Source organism: Manis javanica, chromosome 4 (genome assembly GCF_040802235.1).
Source record: "Manis javanica isolate MJ-LG chromosome 4, MJ_LKY, whole genome shotgun sequence".
In the NCBI taxonomy this organism is placed as follows: Eukaryota; Metazoa; Chordata; class Mammalia; order Pholidota; family Manidae; genus Manis; species Manis javanica.
This window is the reverse complement of record NC_133159.1, coordinates 86579807-86593563: the sequence shown is the minus strand read 5'-3', so window position 1 is coordinate 86593563 and position 13757 is coordinate 86579807. Positions and strand designations below refer to the sequence as shown.

Here is a 13757-nt window from a genome sequence, read left to right as displayed (position 1 = left end):
CCAGACAGCTTATAACATATTGCCAGGAAACTAAAAGTAATTTACTTTGGCTGGAGCACAGAACATAAATTGAGAGAGCGTGAGAGAGGTAAATGGTTAACATATGCAGCCTCACTAAGAGTTCAGACTTTAGACAGTAAGAAAGAGTCATTAAAAAATTTAAAGTAAGATACTGTTTCTGTGAGTTGCTTACTAGTACAAACAATTTAAAGAAATATAAAAAATAATCTGTTTAAAATTTATATCCCATTTTTTAGACAAAAAATCTGTATTTATGACTAATTTATAAGATTATAATTTCATTGTAATTAGGTCTATCCTATTCAACTACAAGCTATGAAAATCATCATAATCTGCCCTCTAGCTCTGTTATTGCAAAGAAAGTTTTACTGATAATAAAATCATACAGATAAATATATACATATATATATATATATAAATAACACTAAATAATTCAAGACTGAAATAAAGGCCCATATTATTCCATTATTCTGATAAAAATTAAACCAGTATTAAAATGTACCTCAGGGTGAGATAAATTTAAGAGATAATTACAATCTAATTCAACAAAGAGATAATATACAATCTAATTCAACAAGTATTTATTGAGAATTTATATACACTCACACTTTTATACACACACTGGCACCATAGTAGGTAAAAGAGAGAGAGAAAGAGCTAAGAGACAGTGTTTCTCAAGAGTTTTATAACCTAGATAGAGAGACAGACATGAATACATATCAGTAAGCATTTTTATAAGACTTCCAAAATGATAATGATTTTATAATTAAATAGCTTTAGAAGAAGGGACTTCAGTATTATTCTGCATTTGATAGAGCAATGATTTAGAATAAGAATCTAATTACAGTTAAAACATTCTATATTTCCAATGTTCCATTCTATAGACAGACCACTGGATTCAAGAAAATAAATTGTAGACCAAAAATTTTAATTGCTGAATGCCAAAAAGAAACATTAAAACTTAGACAAGAAATAAACGATAAACACAGAAAAAAATAGTAAGATGAAAAGAGAAATAATCTACACAGGAATTTGTTAAAGACCAAAGGAAAAACAACATAATAATGATTTGTATTTAGATCTGTAATTTAAGTAGCATATTTATCTCTTCTAATTTTAATACTTGAAAGTAACTAACACTTACCTTATAACTATTAGCATGGCTATCAGGATTGAACAAATAGGATCTGCTATCATTAAACCAAAATTTTGCATCATGATGGCAGAGGCAATTACACCAATACTCCCAAGTGTATCTGCCAGAATGTGTAAAAATACACCTAGAAAAAAAGCATAATCAGATCAAAATATCTTCTGAACCACTGAAAATGTAAGTACTTCTTAAAACTATATTCTTGGTTTTATATATAAAAAACTAATACCAACATGAAAACTGGAAAGAATGTAGATGCACTGTTTAGTAACATAGGACTAGTACCTTTGGGAACTGAAATAATCTTTCCTTTTTCAAACCAAAAGGGGTTAAAATAGCAAATTATACTTATTCTTAATGAGCCTTAACATTTTCATATAATAGACACTATGAAATACAGAAATAAGCTAATTTTAAAAATTGTTTGAGCACATTCATCTCCAATTACTAGAGTACAGAAGTCAACAAATAACTTTGCTCGAAGAAAACTACTTTAGCCTGGAAGAACAGCTCCAGGAAACATTGTTAACTACAAATATATGTACACACAGAGCCCTCTGCTGGTAATTAAAATTATTACCACTTGAGACTACAATTTCCTATGGGCCCTAACTCTTCTAATCCTGATATACTTATGAAATTATATTGAAGGTTTTATTATCTAAATTACATTCTAAGCTCAAACTTAATATGAAAGAAAGCAGAGATTTGAATTTTTTTTTGAGAGGGCATCTCACATATTTATTGTTCAAATGGTTGTTAACAACAATAAAATACTGTATAGGGGACTCAATGCACAATCATTAATCAACCCCAAGCCTAGTTTCTCAACAGTCTCCAATCTTCTGAAGCATAACGAACAAGTTCTTACATGGTGAACAAATTCTTACATAGTGAATAAGTTCTTACATGGTGAACAGTGCAAGGGCAGTCATCACAGAAACTTTTGGTTTTGATCACGCATTATGAACTATAAACAATCAGGTCAAATATGAATATTCGTATGATTTTTGTACTTGATTTATATGTGAATCCCACATTTCTCCCTTATTATTATTGTTATTATTATTATTATTTTTAATAAAATGCTGAAGTGGTAGGTAGATGCAAGATAAAGGTAGAAAACATAGTTTAGTGCTGTAAGAGGGCAAATGTAGATGATCAAGTGTGTGCCTATAGGCTAAGTATTAATCCAAGCTACACAAGGGCAACAAAACATCCACAGATGCAGAAGATTTCTCTCAAAACAGCGGGGGTGGGATTCTAAGCCTCACCTCTGTTGATCCCCAATTAGAGATTTGAATATTTTAAAATGACATAAATATGTTTTGAACTTTTAATAATCAATATTAACTTGGTAGTATACTAATATTCAAACCGTCCAAACCTAGATATAATACTTTGATATTTGTAATTTATAATAATAAATATATATTTGATCTTCATCCCTTTTTCTGGTGCAGAGCTCTTAAAACCCTTGGAATTTCCTAAATGATAAGAGCTGCAAAGGTATCTCTTGATGTTAAGGAGGTTACTTTTGAACTACACATAAGGTTGGGGGCTGACTGACAGGAGAACCAACCATTTGATTTAGAGGATTGGAAACTTTCAGTCCCAACCCCCTGACCTCTGACCTCCAGGTGTTGTAGAATTGGTTGGTGGTATGAGGGAACATCCCTTCCTCATCAGAACTGGGTGCAGAATCTTAGCTGGTGATCAGAAGTGGGATCACAGCCAGAACCCATTAAATATTAACATTTAATAATTGACACTTGACTGGAAAATGCCAAGACATAAGTTTAAAATATATTACTTTTAAAAAGACTTAACTAAGACAATAAATCATTCAACATCTAGATTTTTAATAAGTGAAATTTATTGTATAGCAAAACACTGTCAGACAGATGTGAACCATACATTGCTAAAAACAATATTCTTCAAAAGCATCAACTACTCTATCTGAAAAGAAATACCTAATGTATAAAAAGCATGTGTCTACTTTAGAAATACTTATTTTCCTTTTTATTATTGACTGGACAATCAAACAAACCATTTACTACTGAAACTTGAAAATACTTTCTAATAATTTTTAAATTATTAGAATCTTATTAATCAAGTAATCTTAATATTTTCTGTAAAAGTATTATACCAAGTATAATTCACCCCTTAATGAAAACACTTTTTCATTTGTATACAGTATTCCTCTTTATAACAATTCTTCAAAAAGTTAATGGCTCTTTTTCCCATATAAAAATACTATGACAAGAGTATATATACTTAAAGGAAAAAATTCTGTTTCTCTGGGGTATTTCAAATAGCTAATAATTAAATAGGTTAACAAGTATTAGGACTACATTAAATTTTTAAAATAAAACTGAAGAAAAATGCACATCAAAGTGGATTAATGTTTCTGAACTTCAAATGTCTTAAGTGACATGTGATTTTAAATCTTCATATTCTTCAGTCTGTGTCTTAGTAGAACCAGAAATGAAAATATCTAAACACTAAAAGGAAAAAGAAAATAATCATACTTTCTTGATTTTTCTTTGATTGAAAAGTCTCTGGCTACATCTTACTTGCTGTCGTAAAAATTGGTTTTATTGGTAAATGTCATGAATTATCTAAGCGCTTTCTACTTTCTAGTAACTGATTTAAGAAGAAAAATGAAGAAAAAAATAGAAACTAACATATTTAACTACATAAAAGTTGAAAGCCTTTGAAGACTTGATAGATACTAATATTTTAAGTACCCAAGAAGCTAGAAAGCCAGGGGTCATATTGGAGATGTAACAAATAACTAAAAAATTCAATTAACTCCGTTTTTCTTATTGCATATCTAACATGCAAAAGTTTTAATACCAGACAGTTAGCTATCTACTTGGCTGCTACAGCCACTGCAAATTAATGGATACTCAGAAAATATAAACAAATTATCTCAACAGCTTGTATAAAAGATAATTAGGAAGGCAAATCTAACCTCTCTTCCCTCATCTTGTGATGACTTCCAAAACTAAAAATAAACTATTATTATCAAGGTGAATTTATAGCATTGGATATAAATGCATTACATATGCATAATTACAAGCTATCTCAGGAAGTGCCATTCTAAACCAATTCTATATAATTTACAAATGGAAAACTAGTGACTGGAAGACACATTTAATCCTCCTGAAATAAACCCCTCAGTATGAAGGAACATATTCACAGTGAAAAAATGAAAAGCAAGAACTGTATCAAGGAATAGTATATCAAACTAGATGCAGTACAGATTGGATCACAAGCTACTGAGAAAGTCAGACTGAAGTCAGAAGTTAATTAAAGCAGGGAGATGGGGTGCTGGGAATTAGGAAACTTTAACTATAAAGTCTAAATGGAAATTCTGAGCCAAAGATCAGCTCACATCCCAAAAAATGTGATGTGTAATAGTTCAGATAAGACTAATCTTTGATTTGTACAATTTTGTAATATATCATTTACATGACACATAAGTTCCCTGTTTAAGTATAAATATTTGATGTCTATGGATATGACAAAGACCACACTTTGCATGACATTTTAAAAAAATGCATAATAGATTTTACTTTTTAGAGAAGTTTTAGGTTCACAGCATAAGCTGAGCAGAAGGTACAGGAATTTCCCATATATCTTTTGTCCCCACTCATGCAGTCTCCCAAATTGTCAAAATCCCTCACCAGAGTGGTATATTTGTTACAACTGATGAAACTACACTGACACAATCACTGTTATCCCAAAACCAATAGTTTACATTAGGGTTCATTCCCGGTATTATACATTCTATGGGATTAGATGCATTACATTTTTAGCTCTAAATTTTCTACAACATACATACATACTGGATATTATTCTTTGAAAAATTATTTAATAATCCTACAAAGGCAAACATGCTACTATGGTTACTCTAGTCATAGGCATGGATATTATTTATATTTAAGCAGTAGTTTCTGAACATTTTAATCTTCCTATTAAATCTGAGAAAATAGCCAATGACAATTAAAAGGGTATTTGCTAATATAACTAATAATATATTAAAAATATGACTAGGAAGGCTAACATTTTAAACACAAAATACTATATTATGTATTTGTCTTAAAGGAAATTTCAGATAGCTCAAATCTATGAAACAAGTTTCATAAAACTGAGAAATATACAAATTGCTTGTCATACCTTGTAAAATCTGTCTGCTGGGTCCTGCTGTTTCTTTAAAGGAGGGACCATCTGTAGAGAGTTAAGTTAAATTATTTTAAAACATGTCTTCAATTCTTGATTCAATTTTTGCAATCAGAGTACTTTTCATTCAAATGTATTGTGAAGGATGCATGACTACATAGGCACATCAGACCTACAAAATTATTTTTTAGATTTAATATAATGATTTAATGGGTATAGATACGGGGAATTTCAAAATGTGTCAGTGGTACAGAGTACTTAGGAAATAATTGTATTAAGCAACCTGCTAAAAAATAGTAAATCAGAAACATTGAAAGTCTTAACTATTCATTACATACCTATGATACATCCTGCTATACTAATTTTACAATTGGAAAACTCAGAAAAAACAAAGTTTTTTGCCTGAAGTTATAAGAAGTCCAAGAAATGAAGCCAGGGTAGCATCTAGGACAACTGAACTATAGCAAATAATGGTTCTCCAATAGCTTCTACATGGCTGTGGCAAGCCTTTTACACAGAAAAGATAAAAATATATTTTTATTTTGCCTTTATGGTGAAAAAATACTGCAATTTCTACACTTAAGTACTCTCAAGGTACTAATCAGCTTTAACATCAAAGCAGAAAATACAGGTAGACAGTGTAGAAGATCAGCAACATTCACTGAAAGGGGTCATCAGGGGCGCTGACCAGCTCTCTGATCAACACTGACAGACAGCCTGTCTGGGGTCATGGTCCTTGGCCCACAGTACCAAACAGCTTACTGCAGCTTTGCTAGAAACTGTGACAAATGCCAGAAGAGGTATAAAAGCCTGAGGATGAACAGCAATTTCTATCGGATATGACATTGTGGTATGGGGAGAAAGATGTAGCCACCTTGAAAATCCTGCTCATAGTCAAAAGCACAACTGTTCTAGAAACTCAGTTTCCGATCTCTTGAGATTTCTATCTGTAGGGAGCAGATCCAGATAGATATTTTTGACATAATTATATGAAATGTATATTCTGCTATACTGCTATAGTGGCCATATAAAACATAATTCCCATTTAGGTAAAATCTAAAAGTCCTCCTGGATATAAAATTTGTTAGCTGTGGTTTGTTGCTTACCAAGCCCATTTCTTCGTCATCTTTGGTAAACAACTAAACTACATTACCCAGGCTCTCTTGAGTTAGGTGGTGTATGTGACTGACTTGAAAGCGGATATGAGAGGTAAACCACTTCCAGGCTCCTAAGAATGTTTCACATGATTTGCTATGTACTTGATCTCCAGTTAGAAGCAGAGAATCCAGTGGAAGATTCCAAGGTTAAGAATCCCAACAAGCCAAGAAAGGAGGCTAGATTCCTGAATTACCACAGGAACAGAGCCCCCACCCAACACCCCATCAACCCAAGAGTCAAACATAAAACTTTAATACTTAAGTCACTGAGATATGAGCAGTTAAAGCAAGCAAAAACCAGCCAGTTTTAATCACAGTCAAGCATTCTAATAAATACAAAGCTCACAGTATTTCCCAGGGAGACTAAAACATCTTTTATGGGCAAAATGGAATCATGGCCCTATTACTTTCATAACCTAAGACTGACTTATGTAATACCGAAGGCAGAATGACAGTTAAGATCAGGTTTTGGAGTCAAGTTCCCTGTGTTCAAAGCCTAGCATTTCTTCTTCTTACTTACTATGATCTCTTTACGCCCCGATGTCTTATCAGTTCTTTTTTCTCACCCTTCTCCCCTTGGCCAAAAAAGGCCTTTCACCTACTTAGAATCTTACTAAAGTGCATTGCTCAAGGTATAAAAATAATTCTAGGGCAACAAACAAGAGATCAACTGAAAATATTGGTGTTAGTGTTAGAAAACTAATGACTCTAATGACTGGCTAGAAATCCTTTTGTAATCAACACGGTTTCTACTTTTTTGCTTTTAATAAAATGTAGGGATTAGTAAATGACTGCCAATTTATATATCATTAAAAATAATTTGTGATGACTGATCACTATGTAATTTCTGGGATGTAATTCTGAAGGTATTCCAAGAATTGACTGAAACTGTTATAACGGAGTTCCTTCTACTTAAAGTTTCTTAGTACTTAACATTATAAAGATAAAAAATAGGAACAGAATTGATGCCAAAATCTGTTCTAGGCTATTAAGTGTTATTTACCCACAAACTGAGAAAAGAGCTCCAGTCATCTCATTAAGACATATATTTCAAATAAAATATTGCTTTTTATGATTATATACATCAAAATTTGAAAATACATTTTAATTGACTTTGTAGTAGTAATAACTTCATCCCAAAGAAATGTTTTAGGTCTTATGTTTCTAGGAAATAAAAAAAAATTAAATGTATACACATATTTTACTGCCAAAAAGCATAATATATAATCAGTTAGACAACACAAATAAACTCCATTATAAAATTCTGGAAAGGAAAGGGAACAGAAATAGGAATTCAAGGAGAAACAGGATGCTGTGAAATTTATAATTACTTCTATGTTTTTGAATAGGTGAGAATGGGTCTCAATTAGAGTCCACTGACTATTTCATAGAGTAATACAGAAGTCTCACTCTAAATGAAAAATATTCTAATTTTTCTAAAAAAAGGATTTCTAAAAAAATTATTTAAATAATTGAAGAAATATAATTTATCATATATTACAATACATTTTTAGAAATCATTGATATATTATGTGTCACAATTTATAATACATTATGATACATTTTAGAAATGATCTTAAAAATGTGTGAGGGATACACAGTATTTCAAAATTATTTGAGAATGCATATGAGCAAAAGCAAGGTTTTAAAACATAACAGTGTAATACTTACAAATACATAACAAATTTTAGAAAATTAAAAATTAAGGACTCAAAAATCGCTAATGTTCCTTTCATATTCTCAAATCTAAAGTTTTAGGATTCAGTCATTGTGGCAAGTACACATAATATTTAAGCATATAATTTGTTTAAAGATAAATTGTGTCACCTAAGCAGATTCTATTAATCTCTATTTCATGAATAAGCTATTTAAAATATAATTTTAAAGTAAGACAGTAGTTAATAAGTAACTTATAATGTAGAACCCAATGCTATATATGTAAGTTAGCATATAAAGATTTCTAAAGAAATATGGAGATAAATATCAGGTGATAGTCATCAAAAAATTACACTGAAAATGTGAAAAACTGAAAACCCCTATCATATTTTTATAAGCCTTTACATAGCACAAAAGGCCTCATTATACTTAAAAAAATCATGACATGCATTTGCTAAATTCCAATTGTTTCTCATTCACTGACATTCATTTAAAATAGCATTTAGTAAGATACACTCACTAAATTAAAGCTAAGCCCCTGCCTTATACTGCTAATTTCATTTTATACTAAAAATAAACTAGCCCTGGGAACCATTTAATCCAATTCATTAGAAAGGAAGTTGACTGCAATACCTTTTTAACAGACTACTTCAACTAGAAAAAGTAATCCGTATAGAATTTCTACTTATTTGGAAGGTCGTCCATCTGAAAGTCTTTAGACTGTACTCACCGTGAGAATGAAAGTGTCCATGGCCATGAGCATGATCATGGCTATGTGCAGCACCATGTTTCAGTTCATGACTATGGCAATGATCTCCATGTCCATGTACCTGATCTAGAGCACCATTAAAGAGGGAATGACTATGTCCATGGCCTAAAAAACAGTGTTAGAACAAAAAGTATGTAAAAATATATTATATAAATGTTTACAATAATACTGACACTTGTGAAAAGAACTGGCTCTAAAACCAGATTCAATTCAATAAACACTGACTTGTAAAAAGTATTATTAATTCATTAAAACAATACTAACTGAGTTCTTACTATGGAGTACAGGAAGGAAATGAAAGCATGGAGGGAAGTGGTAATCTTTACTACAAATGAAAATAAGTGAGAAGCACACAGAAATATTTAAAGAGATTAGATGATGCTATTCATTCAAGAAATACTTTTTTGGAACATACTATGTTATAGCAACATTTTAGGCACTGGGGATAGAGCAATGAACAACACAGACAGAAATCTTGGCCAAAACTTGTAAAGTACTATTACACATACTAACAAAAATAAAACAAGATGTGTGTATATAGTCACATTGAGGCAAAGGCAGGGAAGCTGCTGCATTTGGCAAAAGGGTAATTAAAGTGATATTAAAACAGGTAGAATCCTTTGAAAAAAAACGAAAACAAAACAATATAGAATCCTCTATAGCAGACCTAGAAACTATTAAACCATCAAAGAAAGATCTTATACAAGCTATTACAAACCACAGAAAAAGACTGCATGTTACCCAATTCAAAAATATCACTTACATTCTAAAATCCTAAATACCAATAAATCAAATCTAAAAAAAATCCAATCTGAATAATGAGGAAGGAAATCAACTTCTGGAATGGTGGAGAGGGTATGATGACAAACTAGCTCTCTCTCTAAAACAACAAAACTACAGAGAACACACCAAAAAATTAATCACTTCAGAATTCTGGCAAGTAACTAAAACCACAAAATGAACAAAAAGTAACTATCCAAGAGAAATTACCAAACCTCAATTAGATAGCAGGGTCTTTGTTGTTTCTACATGGAGTTATTACCATTCCACTTCCTGCCCCAGCTTAGCTGAAAGTAGCTAAAAGTCAGAAGCATTGCAGATAAAGGACAAACGTAATTTCTTCTGAAGCTAGATGGCGAAAAGCACCATCTCCAAAACAGACAATATTCCATCCAAACTTTCAGTTCACTGGAAAAATCTCTATTCTCAATGTGGTTGACTATTAGACAGAGAGCTCAGCTCTAAAAATTCACTGGCCACACACTGCAGGAAATGAAATAATTCAAGGAAGTAATACAAAAAAGAAAAAATATTGGAAAAAACAGCTTTGGAAAAAAACAGTAATCTGAAGCCAGAGTCATTATAATATAAAATGTCCAGTTTTCAACAAAAACATAATAAGATGTGCAAAGAAAGAGGGAAGTATGCCACATACACAGGGGAAAAAAGGCAACCAACAGAAAATGTTCTGCAAGGGGACCCAGATTTTGGACTTAGTAGACAAAGACTTTATTTCAGCTATTATAAATATATTCAAATTAATTAAAGAAAACCATGTCTAAGGAATTAAAGTGTAACAATGATGACTCACCAAATAGTGTGTATCAATAATGAGATAGAAATTATAAGAAAGAACCAGAAATTCTGGAGTTACAAAAATACAATAACTGAAATAAAACATCTACTATATGGGCTCAACAACAGATGTGAGCTATAATTAGTGGAAAATGTGAAGAAGTATCAACAGAGATTATCCACTCTGCAGAGCAGGAAAAAATGAAAATTAAGAGAAATAAACAGAGCCTTAGACACCTACAGAAATACCAAGTGTAACAAATCAAGTATAACAGGAATCCAAAAAGAGAAGAAAAAGCAAAAAGAGATAGAAAACGTATATGAAGAAATAATGACTGGAACCTCCCCCAGTTTGATGAAAAATACTAATCTTTATATTCAAGAAAAGGAAATGTTAACTAGAATAAACTAAAAAAGGACCATATCTAGTGATGTCATAGTCAAATTGATAAGCATCAAAAAAATTTTGAAAGTCGTACAGGAAGATAAAAATGACAAGGGAACCTTAATAAGAATACTGTTTACTTCTCCACAAAAAAAAACATGGAGACCAAAAGACAGTGGGATAACAAAATTAATATGTTAGAAAAAGACTCAACTAAGAATTCTAAATTCAACAAAACTTCCCTTAAAAATAAAGAAGAAATAAGACATTTCCACATAAAACACTCCCTGCAAATAAAATGAAAGGACACAAAATAGCAATTCAAATCTACACAAAGAAATAAAGAGCACCAAAAAGAGCACCATAAAGGTAAGCATGACACTTACTTTTTTATAAATATACTTTTTCATTTGTACCTTGTTTCTTTTATATATTTTAAGACAATTGCAAAAATAGTTATAAAACTGAATTGAGGAATGTATATCATAAAAACATGTAATTTGTCTGATAATAATAGTACAAAGGAGGGAAGTGGGAATGGAGATATACTGGGGCAAAGGTTTTGTGTATTATTAAGTTACTATTAATCTGAACTAGACAGTTTTAAATTAAGATGCTTTTTGTAATCCCCAGGGCAACATTAAGAAAATAATTTAAAAGTATATAGTAAAAGAAACAAAAGAATTAAAAAGGTACATTAGAAAATACCTATTTAATTTAAAAGACAAGATTAGAGGAACAGAGTAACAAAAATGACAGATATAGAAAAAAATGAAAATGGCAGATGTATCTTAGTACTAATTACATTAAATTGTTTAAACAACATAAATATAAATTATTTAAACACACCAATAAAAAGGCAGAGATTGTCAGAATGGATGAAAAAAACTATGATCCAGCTATATTCTGTCTACAAGAGATAAATTTAGATCCAAATATACATATAGATAGAAAGTAAAAGGATAGAAAGAAGTTAAAAAAAGAGAGAGAACTATCATAATATCAGACAAAGTAGACTATAAGCCAAAAATTATAAGAGGAAAAGAAGAACAGACAGGCTCAGTCTGTCAGGAAGATACAATGATTAAAACCATACATGCACTGAACAGGAAAGCTTCAAAATACGTAAGCATAACCAAAAAGAATTGACGGGAAAAATAAGCAATTCAGTAATATATACATATATAGTAAGAGACTTCAACACCTACTTTTAATACTGGATGGACAATAAGGTAGAAGATCAACAAGGAAACAGAAAATTTAACAACTATGAACAAGTCAGACCTAATAGACATCTATAGAACACCCCATCCAACAACTGAATACATATTCTTCTCAAGTACACATGAAACATCCTCTAGTACAGACTAAATTTCAGGTCATAAAATAAAACTCAAAAATTTTAAAGGAAAAAAATCATAAAAAGACCTCGAATGGCAAAAGCAATCCTGAGAGGGAAGAATAAAGCTGGGGGGATTATGTTCCCTTACTTCAAGGTCTATTACAAAGCCACAGTAATCAAGACAATTTGGTACTGGCACAAGAACAGACCCACAGATCAATGGAACAGAATAGAGAGCCCAGATAGAAACCCACACATATATGGCCAATTAATAAATGATAAAAGAGCCATGAATATACAATAGGGAAAAGACAGTCTCTTCAACTCCTGGTGTTGGCAAAACTGGCAGCTACATGTAAGAGAATGAAACTGGTTATTGTCTAACTCCAAACACAAAAGTAAACTCAAAATAGATCAAGGACCTGAATGTTAAGTCATGAAAACATAAAACTCATAGAAGAAAACAGGCAAAAATCTCTTGAATAAAAACATGAGCAATTTTTTTCTTGAACACATCTCCTCAGGCAAGGGAAACAAAATCAAAATGAACAAATGGGACTACATCAAACTAAAAAGCTTCTGTACAGCAAAGGACACCATCAACAGAACAAAAAGGCATCCTACAGAGAATTTATTCATAAATGACTTATGCGATAAGGGGTTAACACCCAAAATATATAAAGAGCTCACACACATCAACACCCAAAAAAACAACCTGATTAAAAAATGGGTGAAGGCTCTGAACAGACACTTCTCCAAAAAAAAAATTCAGATGGCCAACAGGGACATGAAAAGAAACTCCACATTGCTGATCACCAAGGAAATGCAAATTAAAACCATGATGAGGTATCACCTCACACCAGTTAGGATGGCCAACATCCAAAAGACAAGAAACAATAAATGCTGGCAAGAATGTGGAAAAAGGGGAACCCTCCTACACTGTTGGTGGAAATGTAATTATTTCAAACATTGTGGAAAGCAGTATGGAGGTTCCTCAAAAAATTAAAAATAGAAATATGATTGACCCAGTAATTCCACTCCTAGGAATTTACCCGAAGAGAACAAGATCACTGATTTGAAAAGATATATGCATCCCTATGTTTGTTGCAGCACTATTTATAATAGCCAAGACCTGGAAGCAACCTAAGTGTCCATCAGTAGATGAATGGATAAAGAAGAGGTGGTACATATATACAATGGAATGTTATTCAGCCATAAAAAGAAAGCAAATCCTGCAATTTGTAACAACATGCATGGAGCTAAAGGATATCATGCTCAGTGAAATAAGCCAGGCTGAGAAAGACAAGTACCAATTGACTTCACTCATTTGTGGAGTATAAAAACAAAGCAAAACTGAAGGAATGAAATAGCAGCAGACTCACACACTCCAAGAATGGACTAGTGGTTACGAAAGGGCAGGGGATGAGGTGGGTGAGTGGGGAGGGAGAAGGGATTAAGGGGCACTATAATTCACAATCACAATATAGGTAGGTCACAGGGAAGGCAGTACA

General features: G+C 31.8%; 1 protein-coding gene across 2 annotated transcripts in view; it reads right to left on the bottom strand.

The window, feature by feature from the left end:
- The window catches only part of SLC30A7 (solute carrier family 30 member 7), an 86393-nt gene that overhangs the window by 49647 nt on the left and 22989 nt on the right, over positions 1-13757 (bottom strand). For both annotated transcript variants that reach the window (XR_012130256.1, XM_017668570.3), the window contains exons 6-8: positions 8906-9049; positions 5360-5410; positions 1166-1301 (exon numbers count right to left, since the gene is read on the bottom strand). Coding sequence is in view for 1 of the 2 variants with exons in the window: in XM_017668570.3 (XP_017524059.1) it covers positions 1166-1301; positions 5360-5410; positions 8906-9049 (331 nt within the window). In the remaining variant the exon portion in view is untranslated. The remainder of the gene's footprint in view (positions 1-1165; positions 1302-5359; positions 5411-8905; positions 9050-13757) is intronic.